This window comes from Argentina silus, assembly GCF_951799395.1.
Source record: "Argentina silus genome assembly, chromosome: 7".
NCBI classification, from domain to species: domain Eukaryota; kingdom Metazoa; phylum Chordata; class Actinopteri; order Argentiniformes; family Argentinidae; genus Argentina; species Argentina silus.
Genome location: NC_139661.1, coordinates 8,028,556 through 8,048,663, shown reverse-complemented (window position 1 = coordinate 8,048,663; position 20,108 = coordinate 8,028,556). Strand labels below are relative to the sequence as shown.

The 20,108-nt window shown below is 46.1% G+C and overlaps 1 protein-coding gene across 1 annotated transcript in view; it reads right to left on the bottom strand.

Annotated features, from left to right (window-relative positions):
- Window positions 1–20,108, bottom strand: part of cux2b (cut-like homeobox 2b) — a gene marked incomplete at both ends in the record, with an annotated part of 72,903 nt that overhangs the window by 13,474 nt on the left and 39,321 nt on the right. The window contains one exon of the mRNA XM_083672763.1: window positions 7,803–7,881. Coding sequence (XP_083528889.1) covers window positions 7,803–7,881 — 79 coding nt within the window. The remainder of the gene's footprint in view (window positions 1–7,802; window positions 7,882–20,108) is intronic.

The window sequence follows — 20,108 nt, the reverse complement described above, 5'->3', positions numbered from 1 at the left end:
GAGATTATAGTAAGGGATCTCTCACACATGGACAAGCAAGGATTATCAATCAGTGGCTAGGGAAAAAAAGTGAAGTCAAATTTAAAGTGAAGTCAAATTTAAAGTGAAAGGATATAACTTAAATCTGTATACAAAATTAACCCAGTCAAAGAAGATCGCAGTAGGGTTATTCTCAGAGGGCTATTATTGAGGGGAGAGTCAAAGAAGACTGCTGATAACCGTAGAGAATAAGGCTACTAATTGATCTGGCTAATAAGCAGTCCTGAAAATTCCTTCAAGGGCAACTCTTTAACACTTAATCCTCACAGTAAAAGGGGGGGAATGAGCACTCAAATGGAATTTTACACTACCCTGCAATTTTACCTGAGCAGATACTCTAACCGAAATTGCTCCACACACCAGCTTCCTCCCGATCAGGAAATCAGGCCTGGCCAACCCATCGCTATCTAGGGTGAGTCATATCGCTCTCTATGCAAATAAACCGTTCATTTTTTTTAATTTGGCCCTTATCTTAATTATGGCTGATTGGACATCTGCCCTGAGGTCATGGTAACGGATAGCACAACACCACCTCATTGACGGTCATAAATCACAGAACATTAATACATCATACCCTCCAGTGAAACATAGGTCCATCTACACATGAATCAAAGTGACTGAGAGAAGTTGCGGATTAATGCAGAACACTATGAGGAGGTTCAACAAGGTCATTCCGGTCACACATATGCAGTACATGCCTGTCCTCTCTCAAGACAGCAAATATCACCACCAGTCGTTCAAGGTCCTGGTACCAACTGTTTTACTCCAGTTCTTCAAGAGTTGGATTGGTACTCATTGGTGTTCATGAGCCCCCCAAACTGTAAGCAGTGGAATCTGTTTGTGGGGTCCCAACTATTGTTGATGATATTATGGACTGGGTTTGCATCACTCTTACAGATACAAAATAATGAGGTTCCATGGCTGTTCCATGGCTGGCTGGTTCCTGCCGGCCACCACGCTGATGTTTCTCTGCTATTGCTCATCTCACAGCAGGGGGGAGGTCTCTGGGTGAGCCGTCAGCCCAGGGTGGGCAAGGCCCACTGTGTACACACTGTAGACAGGACCCTAGACAGGGGACAGGGGATGGGTTCAGGACATGTCTGGGGGTGGATGGGGGTGGTGCAAGCCAAGGCAAGCAGGTGTGTTGGGGCGGTCCGTCTTGGCCCTGTCAGCGATACACCATCATTAGCCGGTGTGGGCTCAGCGGGGTGCACCATTACGTCTCCCTGGGCTCTGTGTAATTACGCTCTGACATAATTAACCCAGCAAGCCCATTAGCCAAGCACTGGCTGGCTGGAGAGAAAAAAAACTGCTATAATTATTTGTTGTGCGCATGTTAATGAGGCCAGCTGTGTTCCCATCATACAACACGAACAAATTAATTTACAAGGCTGAGCTTCAAGGTTTTTTTCTTTTCATTCAAAACAGTCTGTTTTTTTTTCTAGTGGTCTTCAAAAACACATCATCTCTGTTGCAACAAGCAGTAAGTTTCTTGAAACACTCTTGTCAAGAACCACAACTAGGTTGACTGAACAGTTAGATCAACCTCCAGAGACTATGTGCCCCCTTCAAGATGGCTTCCTTTCCGAAAAGTTTTTTTTTTTTTTAATAGAAAAGTAAAGGGTTAGGGTTAGGGTTTATTTAAAAGTAAAAGACAAATACTTAATGTAGCAATAGCAAAGTCAAGATCATATCAAACAGAAGAATGCATATTAATTCTATAATATGTCACATACCCTCCCCTGCTGTACAATGCATGGCTAACCCTAACCCTAATCCTAACCCTAACCCTAACCATACAGTGTCGACTGACTTAACATCAGCTCCAGAGTCAAGGTGCCAAGCCTCTGCATAGCATTGGGAATCTCCGTCTTCAGCAGTTGTATGGAAAAAACATAAAAAGTAATCTACTCTATAACAACTACCCAGTCATACTTCAGAGCCCACAAAACTCAATTCTCTAATGTCTATCCTGGTTTGAACCTAAGAGAAACTGAAATAGTTTTTTAGCAACAATGAAACAATTGTCAAAAAAGAGGACTTTGAAAACATGAAAACATAAATACGACATTCTGTTTCAGTGGAGCTTTTTAACCAATAAGCATTTGATATTCAGAGAGCACAATGGAAGTCTCTCATTTTACTTTGATCTTGAAAAGAGAGTGAAACAGAGAACGATAAAGAAACATGAAGAAAAGGACAGAGAGAAACAGTGAGAGAAATGTGTCTTTTTGTGTTTATAGTGCGCTGAAGGACACGCTGAAAGACAAACATACCCTTCTGTTCCCCACGTCTTTGTCTGACAGACTGAAGGACATAGATGAGATAACATCAGTTATACCAGCGTTTCTACGACACTGTTGAAAGACACTGTTGAAAGACACATGCTATGCTACGAGAGTCTAGAAAATGGCACCTAAAACTAACTCCAGAAAGAAGTTATTCAGCTTTAATTGAAACATTACATTACTGACCTAGTTGCCATTCTACACAATTAGCAAACAATTAAGGGAGCAGAAATGCTTAACACCAACTGGACTAGTTCCTCACGTATGCTCCTATCGGTTGGAATTTCAGTCGTACCGTTAATCCCAACATCTCTCTCTCTCTCTCACACACACACACACACACACACACACACACACACACACACACACACACACACACACACACACTCCCAATCCCTCTGGGGTCTCCTGCTCCACAGGGATCCATTGGCGAGGCCCAGCTCTTTTATGAACATAATGCATTATTAAGCACCTCAAACATCTCCTGGGCCTTTGTTTATTACTGCTCTTATTAATCACTTGTGCATAATCTCGTCCCGCCCAGAGAACTTTCATTTTCCATCAGCTTTTATATCCTCTCATTTCCGATACCGCCACAAATACGCGCAGCTCTGAGTTCCCTCTCATCTTCTGACAGAAGGTACTCAGCAGCACAACCATTATAAAAATCCCCTCTATGACTAACAGGCCTCCTGAAGCCTCTCTCTCTCAAGGGGGTGCTAATGTATATGAGGGACCCCACTGAGGGACTTCTTGAGTATGCATACTGTAGGATCAGGTAAACACACTAAAATGTTCGCATTCTGACAACCAAGTAGTCAAAGGAAATTACTAACTGAGGTTAATATGCACTGCTGGTGCAGTGTTGCAGTCCAAGGACACTTTGAGGTATGATTACTGTCCACAAAGTGACCAGTCCATGATGGAATTGGGAGTACTTTGTACCTGGGCTATCCAGTAGTACCACTGGTCACCACTAGCTTGCACTGTTGCCCAGACATTTACGGTGATGCAGGCAGACCTCAGGCCTGCCAAGGGCCCAGCACACACACACACACACACACACACACACACACACACACACACACACACACACACACACACACCTTCACACATTGTAAGTGAGCTCCCCGTTCAGATGAAAGGTGCTGTGTTCTTCAGGAGAGACGGAGGGAGAGCGATGGGGTGATCCTGAGGGAAGAGTGTGAATAAAGAGAGCAGAGGAGGTAGAGCAAACACCTGGAGCGCCAGTCTCAGGGCTACGCCCCTGGCGACAGGTCCCCGCTCCACTCCTCTCCTCTCCTCTCCTCTCGTAGCGACAGCAACAAACACCAACGTTCAAACGCGGCGCAGAGTCAGAGATGCTCACAAGGGGGGTGAGAGGGAGAGACAGGAGGAGAGGAGTGGAGTGGAGGAGAGAGAATGGGAAGAGGAGGGGTGCCGTCATGGAAACTGCCTTGACTTCCAATGATTGGAAGGTGTTTATTTCTACTGATCAAAACAGTGTGGAGGTGTGATAAACAAAGACACGTTGTTAACAGATCAGGCCCAACTACGGGTAGGAGTTACTATGGAGCTTGGGGAGATGTCTGAGGCTGAAAACAAGTCAAAGTGAAAAGTGATTGCTGTGAGGGTGTGACATGTGGGCTTTGGGATCCAATAAGCATATTTCCAGATCTTCTACTTTTTCATTGGGTTCTCATTGCTCATTGTTTGCAAGCCCAATTTAAGTACTGTACAAAAGGACAACAAAGTACTCGTATGGTTAATAAACATGCCATTACTTCATACACCTTACCAAAATAGTGAAACGATAAAGCCCTGAGGATGTCCTGAAGGAAAAGTCCCTTCATAAATGATGAGCTCTGAAAATGAAAGCAGCAGCATAGCATTAAGTCATGATATGCAACTGATATGTTGTCTGTATTCAATAACTGATACTCCATTGTGTGGAACTGACACCGGACACCAGACATCACTGATACAACAGGTCACATATTGAGTTGCTGCCCTGGCCCCTCCCCCTCCCTGGCTCTGCTCTTGCATTCATTAACTCTGCTGCTGGCCCGCTCTGATTGGACCCCTGGCCGCTGAGTGTCAGCATACAGTAGACCAGGATGGAGGGACTCATTCAAATGAAATAATAGGAGGCAGAAAAAAAAAAGCCTGGCAATGAATAGTAATAATGGCATTAAGATTAACGAGCACGGCGTGTAAAGAATAATTGCGTCTGTCAGAAGATTAAAAATACATGAGCTTGAGCGTTTGTTGGGAGAACGGTGGCAAAGCTCAGTGCTGTGTTGGAGCGGAGGGGGGAGGAAAATAAATTGGGGGACCACAGCCAAATGACTGTCCTCTGGTGTACCTGGAGGGATCCATTCTGGGAAGGGGGGTGACCTTGGACAGGGCCAGTGAGATGTACAATGATAAACAGGCGTTACCGCAGGCCCACCACACAGATGGCAGTTTCTGTGAGGGGGGGCAATACACAAATACGCTACTCTCATTGTTGTGACCCTTCTTTGGCATCAGCAAGAAGGTAAAGGATATCTGAAAAAACACTAACATACTACAGCCAAGAAGTAGGTTTAGAGTCTTAGAAGTCGATACACTGGCATTACATGGCACATAATAAACAGGACCCAAGCTGGTTGTAGTTTTACGATGGCAGTACTTTCAAATATCCTGCCCTGTGGCAGGCCCATCAGGAGGAGACCATACACCGCTAACTGCATTGAGGGAGCTGGGACAATGCTCTATATGGGACTATGCGGTCTATGGGACTATGCGGTCTATGGGACTATGCGGTCTATGGGACTAGGCGGTCTATGGGACTATGCGGTCTATGGGACTATGCGGTCTATGGGACTATGCGGTCTGTCCTCTCTCACCTCATCACCCTTATGCCAGCACTGGTGCGGGACCAGCTAAGGTCAAATGGAGATAAGCGTCTGGATATGCTAATCCAAGGCCACCTGATGTAACCTGAGCAGGCCACTCCAGCTTTGTGCTCTGACATTACCCAGACAGCAGGGCTCCACTTCCACCTGGGGTAATCACTGAGACATACAATGGAGCTCTATTTTGATGTCCTTTATGTTTAAATAACATTGATTATGAACAGAGAGTGGGAGCTGATTAGAGTTGCGTGTGTGTGTTTGGGTGTGTGTGTGTGTGTGTGTGTGTGCATGCGTTCGAGCGTGTGTGTGTGTGTGTGTGTGTGTGTGTGTGTGTGTGTGTGTGTGTGTGTGTGTGTGTGTGTGTGTGTGTGCGTGTGTGTGCGTGTGTGTGTGTGTGTGGGGGGGGGGGGGGGGACAGAAAAAGAGTGAATGTGAAATTATTTTTATCTTTAAACTCCATCCTAGCTACAGGGGTTCCTTTTTACAGCTTAAACGCCACATGGTTTATGGGTGTTCTTTCTTGTCAATGCCCTGTCTTGTTGTAGAGATTAAGTCCTTGTTCTGTTACATTACCACTGTTAGCTCTGTCTGCTCTCAACAGAAATTGTGCTCATGACAAAATATAGCCCTAAACCTCTCCCGGGTCCTCTATTAAGCCCTTGATACGGGAAGGTATAGGTCAGGAAATCAAACCGAATACATCTTCAAAGACAGGCATTTTCTTATCAAGGAAATAACTCCATTCAAAGTGTGTGGTGCAATATCAAGCAGGAAACTTCAAGGAAAAATGGAGACCTTTAAAAGTCAGTCGCCGCATCACTATTTCTCAGACACACACTTTTATCTTGTATTCATTGAATCTGTAAACAGCATTCTCTACTCTTGCCATGAGTGTTCCTCTGATCTAGCCGGAGATTTGCTCCCGTCTTCTGCAACAAAGAGCAATACTATATGTGTGCCCCAGCACCAAATAACAACAACAGAATAAACAGTCTCTCTCTCTCCCTCTTTCGCTCTCTCTCTCTCTCTCTCACTCTCACTCTCTCCCATTCCCTCCCACTTCCCCTCTCTCTCTCTCTCTCTCCATCCCCTCCTCCCCCCTCTTCCTCCCTCTCTCCTTCTCCCTCTCCCCCTCCATCTCCCTCTTTCTCTCTCTCTCTTTCATTTTACTCCCGTCTTCTGCAACAAAGAGCAATACTACATGTGTGCCCTGACACCAAATAACAACAACAGCATAAACAAAGTGTCTCTCCCTTCTCTCCCCCCTCTATCTCTCTCTCTCACACACTCTCAATCTCTCCCCTTCTCTCTCTCTTTCTCTCTCACTCTCATTCTCTTGCCCCCCCCCCCCCCCCCCCTCTCTCTCTCTTTCCCTGCTGGCCTCATCAGGCCCGAGCCCTACACGAAGACAAGCTACAGTTGAGTTTTAATTGGCCCTCTGCAATCAACAGCCAATCCCCACAAGGATCTGCTCTCCTCAGCAATGCAACACTCAAGGACCAGCTCTGGGTTTTGAAGTGGCCCCACACAGTGTTTTGGGTACCACTCTGAGAGCATAGACTCTACAAAACAAGAGCTCTGGGTATGATGTCTTGTGTGTTCCTACAGTATTCATAGAATGCTGGCCTAGTGATAGCTGACATGGGCTTGGTCTGACCAGTGGACTTTTTAACCCAATATTTGCTGGGGTCACTCAGATGCATGGGATCGCTCAGATGCATGCCAGAGGAACCACAGTCAAACAAAACACATCACCTGTCATGGACGCAGTTGGATATAGCCTACATCAATGAGTTGGACACTGACACGTTTCTATAATTAAATATACATTTACTCTAACCCTAAATACATGTAATAATGCAATTTGTAATTATAAAGGACTCAAGACATATGAGCAGAATATATACTCTTCTTTCTTGTGGGCACAATCATACAGCTTCTATTTCTATGAGCTATGACCACTTGCTATGTAGCTACTTTTGCCAGTCCAATTTGGACGCAATAGGGAAACCAATAGGGAAGATGCGGCAGTCATCGAAACAATGTATGAACAAGTATATGTAGTGGTGAGTCTGGTAGCGCCTTTTCGAACCACTAGGGACCGTGGGGCCCCTCAAGCTTACCTTTAACTCAATGGACATTTTGAGCATGCGCACTACCACTATCCCCACTCATAGCATTTCACTACCATAGAAAACAGTAGCAACGAGCCAGCCAGCCAACTGTGAAAAACAGCCAATTTCATGCATTTCAGAGCTCCCATACTCAAGGAAAATAAACGAAGGCACAGGAATGTTAACATGTGAATGTTTTATTAACCAATTTTTGTTTTACACATTAATTGATTTGCGAATGGTAGGACGTGAAGATACAATTATAAGAGAAGGGTGATGCCTGACAGTGACATCTGCTGGTAGGGCCGGGCCCTGTATGACGGAACACCGCTGGGTGTCACGCTTATCTGGGTGGAGTGATTTCCTATGGGGGGCGGGGGGGGGTTGATCCATGAGGTTATGTGTGCTGTTTGTTTTGTTGATATGATGTGATGTGGCTGTGCACCAGGTGTGAGACTCACCTGGGGCTTCGATAAGCTGCTTGTAGATTCCCAGGAATGCAGTCTCGGCCTCCTTACTGCGCTTGTTCAGAGCAACCACCTGGAGAGAAGAGCACACAATCCGCAGGGTTAAACCTCAGGCAGGAAAAACAACTGCCGTAGACAGTAATGACACGTTGTTGCTGATGGGCTTGTGTGGCGAATGCTGCAGGCCACTTTACAGTATGTGCTGGGGGTATACTGTAAAGTAATACTTGGCCCCTCAAACTTCCGATGCTGGATGCGTGTTGTTGTAGTGTGACATTTGGCCTGTTAAACGTAGGCGCTGGTGTACACCAGGAGCCAGGTCAGCGTCTGTGGCTTCCGTCACACCAGCGTTCAGCACCTGCTATTCTCCCCTCCGCGGGTGATGCAAACCAATTAACGATTCATTAGCAGGGACAAAGAAAGGGAATTAACCACCACCTGGCCCCATGGAGAGGGCACCTGGCACCTAGTGGATATGTGGGTTAGAGTCCTCCGAGCCCCTGAACCACCGGCCCTGTCCCTGTCCTCTATACCAGAGGACGTCAATGACTGAAAGTCCTAGTAGTCCTTCTCTCCGAAATACTAAATCAGATCAGCCTCGTCCAGATGACCCTCTTCAGTCATGGAGCAGACCGAATTCAAATGATTGTCATCTATTGTCTGTGTGATTCCTGTCAGTGCAGATTACAGCTTTTATCTGGTCGACACAATAGATTCTATTAAAGGAGCCAAGTGGACGGTGTGTCTGAGCTGTTCTTTATCGGTCTGACTTCAGTTCAAGAATATCATTTGGAACAAGGACTGAAAACACTTATGAGAACGGCTGGGAGACTGTTTAGAGCAGTTCTAAATAACAACTGTTGAAAACAGAGAGAGACAGAGAGCCCTTGATTTACTGGAAATGGCCTGTGTCTTCCCCGGAGAGGCCTAACGACAACATCATGTTTAAAGAAATATCATAAAGATCAAGCAAATCCCTCCCATCACTCCCACTCGGAGCTGCTCGCCGGAGTTCATGGAAAATAGAAAGGCTGGAGTCCAATCGATACAGATGCAATAGTCTACAGCTCTCAGCCGACTCCCAGCTATAGTGTTGTTTCCCCCCCCTCCCTACCCCCCCCCCCCTATCTCTCTCTCTCTCTCTCTCTCCCCCTCTCTCTCTTCCTCCCTCTCTCCCTCTCACTGCTCTCTTTCCAGGACATGACGTTAGGTTGTGGGATCAGCAAACAGTCACCACATGCATAGAGCCTCAGCCTGCCATGCTAAACAAAACACCTAAATCCTGCATTGAGAAACACTGTTTACTCTTTTGTGTGTGTGAGTCCTTCAAAAGCCAAAGTACACATTGGCAATGATGTGTACAGCCGACGATTAGCATCCCAAACAACGTGATTGGTTTAATCAGATAGTCTGTTTTAAGTTTGCACTTAGCAGAAATCTAAAAAAACGATTTTATATATATATATATATATATATATATATATATATATATATATATAAATAGCTCTGGAATTCCTCACTACAATTCTCCCACAAATGATTCACTAAAGAGCAATTTGATGATGTTGATATTATGCACAGATGTTTCGGAATATTTCTCAAACAACCTTTCATCTGAGTTCTCAATGAGATGCATTATTCAAGAAAACAGCTTTCTTCCCTTTGTGAATGATGGTGAGCTTATTGTGTGCCCGTTGTTAACACTGTGAATCCCTGTTCTTCAATGTGACCATGAACAAAGCCGTGTTCCAAAGGTACTTCTGATACACAGTTATCTTGATAATAAACTTCATTATCAACCTACGCCTCATCTTCAGTGAGTGCTGTGAACACACACACACACAGACACACACAGACACACACACACACACACACACACACACACACACACACACACACACACACACACACACGTTGCAGCAGGGTATGTGAACTCACAAGAATCTGGTTCAGTCTGACACCCTCATCTCTGGCCTGCCTCCCTCTGAAGCATACATCAAACAGGGCCCTGAACTGCATATGTAAAAAGCACAGGACCCATGAACGCAACAGGCTCCATTTTGCACAGACACGGGGTCTCCTGGCCCTCCATCATCCGTTAACGAGAGAACACGGAGATTACCTCCACAATCACACCATTAACCTGTCTGCAGACGCTAGGAGAGACATCAATCACACGCCTGATGCCTTCTCACGTTAGCAGCACTCGCTATGCGTAGCCTCTCCCCCCCCACTCACTCACGCACCGCCATCATCAAAGCACTCAGAGGTGTCGCGCATAATGTGTGCTGATGTGGGACTCATCTTCATCTCTCCCTCATGCTAATCCACCTCCAGCCAAACACATTTCGGATTAGCTAGCGTCCCGAGGTACCTGGCAGGTTGGAGAGAGGAAAAAGGAAGGGTACAGACAGAACAATCTCTCACAACCTATTCTATGTTGTTTGCCGGTTTGGTCATAAAGGATAGAATATGGCTACCGGGAGGGATCCACTGAGGGTTGACTTTTACAAGCGGGAGTAAACCCCTTCGCACAGTGAGAGGAAACCTGTTAGAAGTGGTCCATAACTCTTCACTGAGGGATCAGTCGGTGTGGGCAGGATGGGCAGCCTCTGGGACAACGTTGCTGAGAAATACTTAGGGATAGGCCTCGGAGAATACTGTACGTACAGTGGAACCAGTGTGTGTGTGTGTGTGTGTGTGTGTGTGTGTGTGTGTGTGTGTGTGTGTGTGTGTGTGTGGTGTGTGTGTGTGTGTGTGCGTGTGTGTATGTGTGCATGTGTGTCAGCATGTGTTGAGGAGACAAGAATATAAGGAGAGGAAAGACACGTTGAAAAGAGAGAGAGAAATAGACAGAGATATGGACTGAGCTCGAGACAGAGAGAAAGAGCAAGAGAGAGAGACGTTCCCATAAAGACTGCAATTAGCAATTATGCAGTCATCAATTACAATTATCACAACTGGTGATTATGCAATTATCACTCTAAATCATCATTTTTGTCCTCAGTGTGATTTGGGTGTTGGAGGGTGGGGTGTGTGATGATGCAGGTGATTAGAGTGTGAGGACGGTGTGTGTGTGTGTGTGTGTGTGTGTGTGTGTGTGTGTGTGTGTGTGTGTGTGTGTGTGTGTGTGTGTGCGCACACGCGTGTGTGTGTGTGTGTGTGTGTGTGTGTGTGAGATAGTGGTGGTTTGTTGGTGGATGAGAAAGGCGGTGGAAAAGGGACACAGATATGGTTCCACACTCCCAGAGGCCTCTAAATTACCTGTCATCTTCCCATGATGCAAAAGGTCAGTGCACAATCATGAGAGTGTGTCCTCTATGCAGCTCAGTGAGACCCAACACAGCCCAGAGGCTGACAGTGTGTCACAACACCCCCAGTAATGCTCCTAGCTTATTAGAACTACACATTGGGAATCCCACCACCACACAATGGAGCAGGTCACCACAACAACAACAACAACAACAACAACTCAATGGACTCTCTGGGTTATGAAAACACTATTCTTTAGTTGTTAATCCTAAGCATGGGAGCTACATTGAAAGACAAAGAACGTGCAACCACTGTGTCATCAGCATCCTTGAGTGTGTGTTTGGAGGAGAGAAAGATGATGAGCTGGCGTGGAGTGGCTGATGAGTGGGTGGCGGAGAGGCAAACACATTCATACTGTACATACACAATCACAATCACCATCACACACACGCACACACACACACACACACACGTACACACACACACGTACACACACACACGTACACACATGCGCGTGCGCGCACACATACACGCACGTCCACACACACGCGCACACACACGCTCACACACACACACACACACACACACACACACACACACACACACACACACACACACTCCTGTATTTTATTCTGGGTACCGTGGCCGTCTCTGGGTGCCCGGTCAGTGAGATGAGCAGTCAGAGCCCTGACACACATCCCGTCTCCATGTCAATTCCAATCAGCGGCGCCTGTCACTCATCCCGCCATGCTCCCAGCACACAGACGCCAACGCAGACTTCCCTCAGCAGAGCGGTGCCCTGCTGTCATCTCCATGAAAGGAGAAAGGAACCCAGCCTGACCAGACCCAACCTCTCTAGCTCACAACCCCATTCTAACCATACCCAAACAGCACACTGCACTCACATCCAACACATCTTGGGTCATTTGGTGAGATGGCCACTGTGAAAAGAATTTATGAACCGATCGATAAGTTACGCTTGTACTAGGGTCGGATGGCCGCATTTGTGAAGAATGAACAGATGTTCACAAGAAAGGCCTCCAGCAGTATCCCTGGTACAGAGAGAGGGAGTGTTACCGTAGCAATGCCAGAGGCAGAGACGTGAGCAGATCTCCAGCAGATCAAGCTAGAGTAACGGTAATCCTGATGGACACAGCACGGGGAGCTCCGTGTGAGACAGAACACGGCACGGCATTAAACTCACATCAAAGCCCCACTCGGCTCAGCCATCCTGCAGGTGTCTGCCACGTCCCACCACCACCGGCACAATCTAGTCCCAAACACCCTACCACAGACAGCACAGCCAGCCTCCCAGCTCCACCTTCTCCTCCACACAAACCTCTGCTTTAAACACCTCAAAGTCACAGGCAAAGTCAAGGCAGGAGAGATAGAAGGGAGTCAGACAAAGGCATCACACAAAGAAAAAAAAAACAATTCTTTTCGGAGTCTTTGTAGTTCAAAAGACAGACGGCCTTACTTCTTTTGAGACAGTGAGGAATCAGAATGTTTGAAGTGCTGAGTGACCTTAAGGTTGGGGAGACATGTGTCTGCTGAGGAGGAGCACAAATCTATCGTGACACGATGGGGGAATGAGAGGGGATGTACTCACTGAAGAGGGACTTATACGGAGATAGGATGGGGTGAAAGGATATAGAGGACAATATGGGAAATGCAGTAGGATAGTATAGTAGGGTTGGATGAGGATACTGTAGTAGGTAAAGAGGAGAGGTGTTATGGAGAGAGGAGGTATACAGTATGAGTGTTGGTGGTGTGATTCTGAAGACAAAGAGACTGCCCAGATCTCTGGACTGCCCACAGCAGATGGGGTAGCATGGTTCAGGTGGGGTTTGCCAGCTTGAAGCGCAGGAGTGGACCCCTGACACCCACCACCAGTGGCACCCTCGCTTGGCACAGGGGAGGCCACAGCTGCATATCTCTCCCTCAGACACATGTTGACAATGTTTCTCTCCCCCTGACTACACCAGTCAAGGTGAGACAGCATGGCTGAGAGAGAAAGTGAGAGAGAGAGAGAGAGAGAGAGAGAGAGAGAGAGAGAGAGAGAGAGAGAGAGAGAGAGAGAGAGTGTTCTGCCATGATGGATAGCATTCTCCAGCCACCTCTCCTCTCTCTCCCTCTCAGAAGGCTGGTGACTTTCCAGTGAGGCAATTATCATTGCAGAATGCATAATAGCCTAATTAATTACAGGTGTCAGCTCTATCTTTGTTTCCGTGTGGAGGAACATCATGCCAAACCCGCATCCGCTCAAAGAACAGTGGCTGATAAACGAGCGCTGACTGGAGGCCCTCAGAAGCATCACGTCGAAACGTTAGCTGCTTGCATTAAGAAAGAAAGGTGAAATGAGGCAAATTTCCTAACAAGAATCATCTGCAGATGAATATAGAGAAATGTGTAACAAAGAAATCAGGTCTATCATTTTTTTCCAAAATTGATTTTCAACAAAGTTGAAAAGAAAATGTTGGAAAATCAACTATCAATAGCGATCTCTGCTCGGAGGTTGTCTGTAGTATGCTAAGACCAGGGGAGGCTGGTGGAGGTAGAAATCGAAGGGTGAGGAATGGTACTATATCAAACACCGATTTCTACTTCCACCAGCCTCCCCTGGTTAAGACTGCTGAAGGTGATGACAGGTCTTAATTCATCATATTCACATAACAATGGGAATATTGTACTTCCTTAGAACAGCATTGGTGATGGCACTATCAGCTACGAAACAGTCAGTTTCCTACCCTTCCCTACCAGTAACGGATATCATTTGTCCTGTCAGTTTTCCTTTTTCACTCATCTGATTGTATATAGCGGAATCGCAGTAGAAAAAAAACAAATAACAGGAACCGTCGAGGAGAGAGGTGAATGATGGGGCGACTAGGAGAGAGAGACAGCACAGAGACTCATCTCATTCTCTTCCTCAGATAAACACACCCGCACATTTCAGCAAAACTTCATAAAACTGCAATATTGAGTGTGTGTGTGTGTGTGTGTGTGTGTGTGCGTGTGTGTCTGTGTTTGTGTGTAATCAGAAAGGGGGTGGGGGTGGGGGTGGGGGGGGGTTGAGGTTGATAATCCCTCCACACCCCCAGGCAGCAGGGGCTCATTGTGGAGTACATTGACTCTAATAGGAGCCGGCGCTGCAGTTGTATGCAGTTCTCGGCTCCCACTGTGAGGAGAGTTTTACATAATTAATGAGTGTTGATGTTTCCCAGGTAGTCGCCCGGCAAATTCACTCCAGACTCGGCTGCCACCATCGCCGGTTCCACTGAGAATGAGCGACACCGGAACAGACAGCTTACATTACAGGCATAAACAAGGCAATTTTGTACAGTGTCTTCAGACATTAACGTGAGGTGTTCAGGGCAATGATTCAAGGTACTTCAGAGGAATACTCTGAGAGAGAGCTTTTCTGTGTCTTGTAACCTACAGAGAATTGAAGCCTCATTGAAGCCTCTGCTTTTTTTTGTTGCTTTAAATATAGTATGCTGTAAGAAGTATGAAAAATAAAGGCACAGCCTCTTATTAAGGAAACAATAGAGAATACCAAACTGATGATTATTGATACAGAGTACATATTCGTATGAGCATGTGTGTAGATTCCCACACTGCATGTTCCAGCCTGCAGACAGCGGGGCAAGGCCAGCAGGCACCGTTAGACTGCTGGGAGGCAGTCCAGCTCTATATTGGAGCGTGTTAAATTAAACATTTAAACACGACACCCAGGGAGGGCTATTTTTTACTGCTCTCGCCCCACTACTCATTATTAATTTGTAATAACCTTTAAGGCTTTTCGATGTCATACATATTTTACAGAGAGATATCACTCCCTTTCACGGTAAGCATGGAACTCTAAGGGGCCTGTCAATGACAGATCACTGTAGCTCCATAAAGGTGTGCCATCATCCACTATAATTAGCACCAGGTAAGGACATAGAGTAATATCCACAGGATACAGGTGTATAATATATGTACCATAAGTAAGGACAGTGGGATTCTTGATATCAATACCCTGGTGGAGCCTTTCCTGTTCAGTATAGTGGAATAGATTAGATCAAATGAGAAAACTGCATTAGAGTGACACTTTAATCACAAAAAAGTTACACAGCGCAGTGCTTTTCAGAGGTGAGCCAAGATTCCCCCAAAACTAGCTTGCACAAAAAAAGAGGAGACTGTCAGATGAGTACATAAAGCGTTTTAAGAAGCGACTTGATGATCATTTAGAGGCTTTTATGTATTTATGAGAGCCCAGTGTGTGGCAGTCCATTTCAGGAGCATAAATCAGCAGCCTTGTGAACAAGGCCCATTTGGGTGTGGGGGGGGGGGGGGGGGGGGGGCATTAACATCCTTCCGTCCATGTCAGTCTGATAGAGGGCTGGCCAAGGCCTGCCTAGTACCCCCCCCCCCAACCCCCTCCACTGGGACCTCCTCCATGCCCGCTGGATGCCAGCCTAAAGCCCATGTACCACCGGTGCCAACGCAGTGCTAAAAGCTGTAAAACAAATGTGCTCTGTTTGGTTAATGTACACTGATTGACCTGCCAGGAATGTGATGTCATGATTGTAATTAACAGCTTTCCAGTCTGATCCCTCATATACTGTAGGGTGGCTGAGATGTGAAGTTCATGTTTGTTGTACAAGACAAGGGCAGCTGATGAAATTAGTTTCTCAAAAAAAAAAAATAAGAGCAGGTAAATCACTCTCTGCATAGAACATCAGGATACACAGGGAGTCTTTGTAAATTGTATTATATATTGATGAAAATCTGTTTCAAATATAGATTTTCTGTGTACTGTATGAGGAAAAATATACACTGTGCTGACAGGAGATCCATCTTACATTGAATCACATAACAAACCTTTCAAAGAGCTTTATGTCTGAGTTCCGTGAGCTCCTAGTGGATGCTGTGGGTTATGTAAGGCTCCATATGCTCAGAGTGGAGGACAATTCCACCCGGGATATAAATAAAGAAACCTGACGCACGGGCTGCAGCCACTGTGATTTGGGCAGGTTTTCACACGGGATGTCATGGTTCTGCCGTGCTAGCCCCACTGCTATTTCAGGCTCTGCCTCATTAGAGAGGAAACATCCTCCATGAGTGAACAACCAGACTTCTACAAAGACATTTCATTAGAGAAGAGTGTACTGTATACAGAAGACATTCACCCCTGTCCAGAGCAGCGTGGGCCGAACCCACAGCACTGCTAGAGTGAGTTCACCATGAACACATACTGTACACTATACTGTACAATTAAATACAGAAACAGTACACAAAAGCCTAAGTATGGTATCCTTGGCCAGGCGTGCTAGGCAGTGTCTGTGGAGATCAGAGTCACACACTCCCCCAGGCTGGGGTCTCTGGCAGGGGCAGCAGAAGATGACCTGCAGACAATGCCTGCAATTACCACCAACCCTCAACAGAGAAAACAGACAACCAGGAAAGTGTGTGTGTGTGTGTGTGTGTGTGTGTGTGCTTCCACTTGCACGTGCGCATATGTGTCCATGTGTGAGTCTGTGTTTGTCTTAAGGCATGCCTGTAGAAGTCTTTTCACAGATGCTGGCTAATTTAGTCGGGGAATAACTGGCTGCCCTTCAGGTGAAAGGGTAGAGATAGGTCTCAATATGAGATGTAGCTTTTTTATTACATAACTGGATTTCACTGCACCTTCAGCCCACCTTTATGTCTCTCACTGGACAACACACACATTTAGAGACACGCAGACACCCACAGGCATGCACCCATGTGCACACACACACACACACACACACACACACACACACACACACACACACACACACAGTAGATACAAATACAAACACAACAATATTTTTTTCACACATGCATGCACACAGGGACATAAAATAGCATGTGTATGTGAATGGTATGGACACTATCTACCATATCAGTTTATGTCACACACTGAACCAGCTATGTCCCTGACTGAGTGAATAACACAGTCCATCTGTAAACAGTGACAAGTGTCCAGGCCCAGTGTTCACACGCACCCCCTTATCGAGCTCCAGCTGACCCTTCCATCTCTCTCCCAGCCAGTGCTGCCAGACTGCCAGCCAGGGCCCCAACATCAGCAGCTGTTCCCCTTGGCTGTCCCATCAGCCCCTCTCCAGGCTAGGCCCTTCATGCTGAAGAGCGGGAACTCTCACACTAATCCACCGAGACCCAATTACAGGGACCAAACTCACGACTGCAGAGGAATCACAGGGAGATGCAGAGTTGCTGCTTTAATTGAAGATATATTTTTTTTTACTCTTTCTTCAGGCCACCATTGCCACTTTATTCCTCGCCGAAACAGAGGGAGGGAGGAAGACACAGGGGAGAACTTCAGTGGGGACTTTAATACACACATACAGTATCTGTTTGTGAGAAAAGCAAAGAGTGCTATGGTGCTCGTGTTTTGATCCTTTAAGGGAGATATTCCATATTACTTTCTATTTAAATTGTAGATACATAGAATAGTGCCATTGGATTTCTAAGAATCAAATTTTAAAGGGGAAAAAAAGCTAGCCTTTAAAACTGCAGGCTAAAAGCTAAAACTAAGGGTGGCCCTTCCTGTTTCTCTTTTTCTGCAGCAAGAGTTCCTTTAATATTACCACATGTTAATTAGTATTGCAGTTAATCCCATATTAAAGAGACCCAAACTGTCAGGTCACATTATAAACAATCGGCCCAAACGTTAGTGCGTGTGACATTTTGAGCTGCTATCTCTCCTAGCAAAATGTTCCCTAGGTACTAATTGGCCTACTTTACGCTGTCTTTCTCTGAATTGCTAGTTTCTTTATAGTTTGGGATATTAGCCCTGACAAGCATCATCCTATATACACTGTATGTGCTGTTCGGAAGAATACAAATAAATGATTTAACCCTAGAGTGTACGATTTTGAGGTCTACCTTCATGGGATATTTAACATCATTTGAAAGGAGAATAGAAGTTCAAACACTTAGCCAGCAGCAAAGTTAGTGTAACTTTTCTCTTCTTGCATTATTTAAGATAGGCTCCATCATTTTATCAATCTATCGATCTCCCACTAGAAAGATGAAAATGGAAAAATAATGAGGCCGATGAATGTTGTGTAAAGAACATCAATGTGTGAAATTTAATTATCTGTGCTGGAAAGAAAAAAAAAAGTGTCGGCTGTTTTCTAAAACAAAAAGAGAGCGAAAAATGAAGCAGTTAATATTTTTCCCTCTCTGCATATTTTAATTACCAGATCAATCATAACTACGTACGGCGGTGCTTTCGCAAGAGGGGAGAAAATTGCAAGTCTAAATGAAAAACAATAGATTTACTTTAAAGTCTTGGCTCTTTTGAAGTCTAAATTAAAATTTACCTTTAGGAGAGCCTTTTTCAGAAAGTTATGATATTTAATTAGTATGTTTAGATTCTGCTGAAATCTGACTTAACTTCAGAGGCCAACACAATGTGAACAGAAAACTGGTGGATCTAGACTTCAGTTGAGGAACAACACAGACAAACAGAGGGAATTAAATCACTTCAACACCACACTGGAGGACTCGTTCTGCTCTGACAGCAGCTCATGTTCTGTGACTCTGCTGCAACTGATAGATCTCAAGCTGTGCCTCTGAGGTTGATGTACCATAGAACGACTCGCCTCCCTGTCTCTGACTGTGTCTGTGGCTCTGACTCGGATCCTGAAATCACAGAATCATGCCGTGGAATTGCCGGAGCAGCTCTCCCGTTCCGCCTTTTCCGCCTCACATGGGTTTTTCCTGGTTGTACGAGCACTGATGTTTATTTCTCCTGGCATGTCCTCGCCGGCGCAGAGCCACCCATTTCACACATTTTTATTGGCTAATTTGACTGTGCTCTTGCCAGCAGCTGAGCGTGAGCCAGGAGTCAGAGCATCCCAAAAACACTGCCGCTGCTCTCAGACTGGGTTGCCGGAGGAGGGTTGGGGGGTTGAGGAGGGGGGGGGGGGGGGGGCTAATGCCTGTCTCAGAACAAGTCAGTTGATCGTTTAAAGCTAGAGTGAGTTCGGTGTCTCAGAGACTGCCTGTAAGATACTGTAGGTGTTCTAGGCCGAGGGGCGGGCTAGGAGTGTGAGGGAATGTGAGTCCCTGCCTGTCGGTTAGGGTGACAGGGGTTTAGAGCAGCGGATGTATGGGTAGTCAGACGCCCAATAAGAACAGTGCAGACACTCTGCGTGCGTCCGTCCTCAAACATGGCTAACATTTGCACAGCAGCGGCAGTCAGGCGTGACGTCTCCGGGCTCGGAGGTTTGTGCTGTCAGGACTGTAGAAATTAAACCGAGCACTGCAGAGCAGAATGTGCTGAAACTCATCAATTCCACATGGCTAGAGAGGCAAGTGCCTATTTATAACACACACACACAAACAAACACGCACACACACACACACACACACACACACACACACACACACACACACACACACACACACACACACACACACACACACACACACACACACACACACACACACACACACACACACACACACTCCCCCACCACCACCACCACCGCCCAACCCCCACCGCCCCCTCTTTACCTGGTGTGCATCTCTGGCTGTAAACACACTTCCATAATGAAGAATACCTCCAACTGGGATGTGCAGACAGGGCATCAGTCAGGACAGAAAAACAAACACACCAACACACCATAAAATGTCATCACACTGCACACACTCACACACAACACACACATAACCCTGAGAGGTGGGATAAGACAGACACTGGGAGGCTGATGGAGCAGGATGAGGGATTTCAGCCCAGACACAATCTGTGGAATCAAACCATCAGTCATGACGGGAGAAGACAAGCCAGAGGAGTCATAGATCTCAACTTTTGGCCCATCTTCTGTGACATGTCTCCAGTGTCTGTGTATGGACTTTTGTATTAGCAGAGCTGCAGCAGTGTTGATAGCCAGTGTGAAAAGGCAGCACCACAGACAATACCTGTATGACACCAGTCCCACTGGACAGACTGGTGAACTGGACTGAATGACAATATGATGTCTGACCCTATCCACCTGTGGCAAAATGAATGAG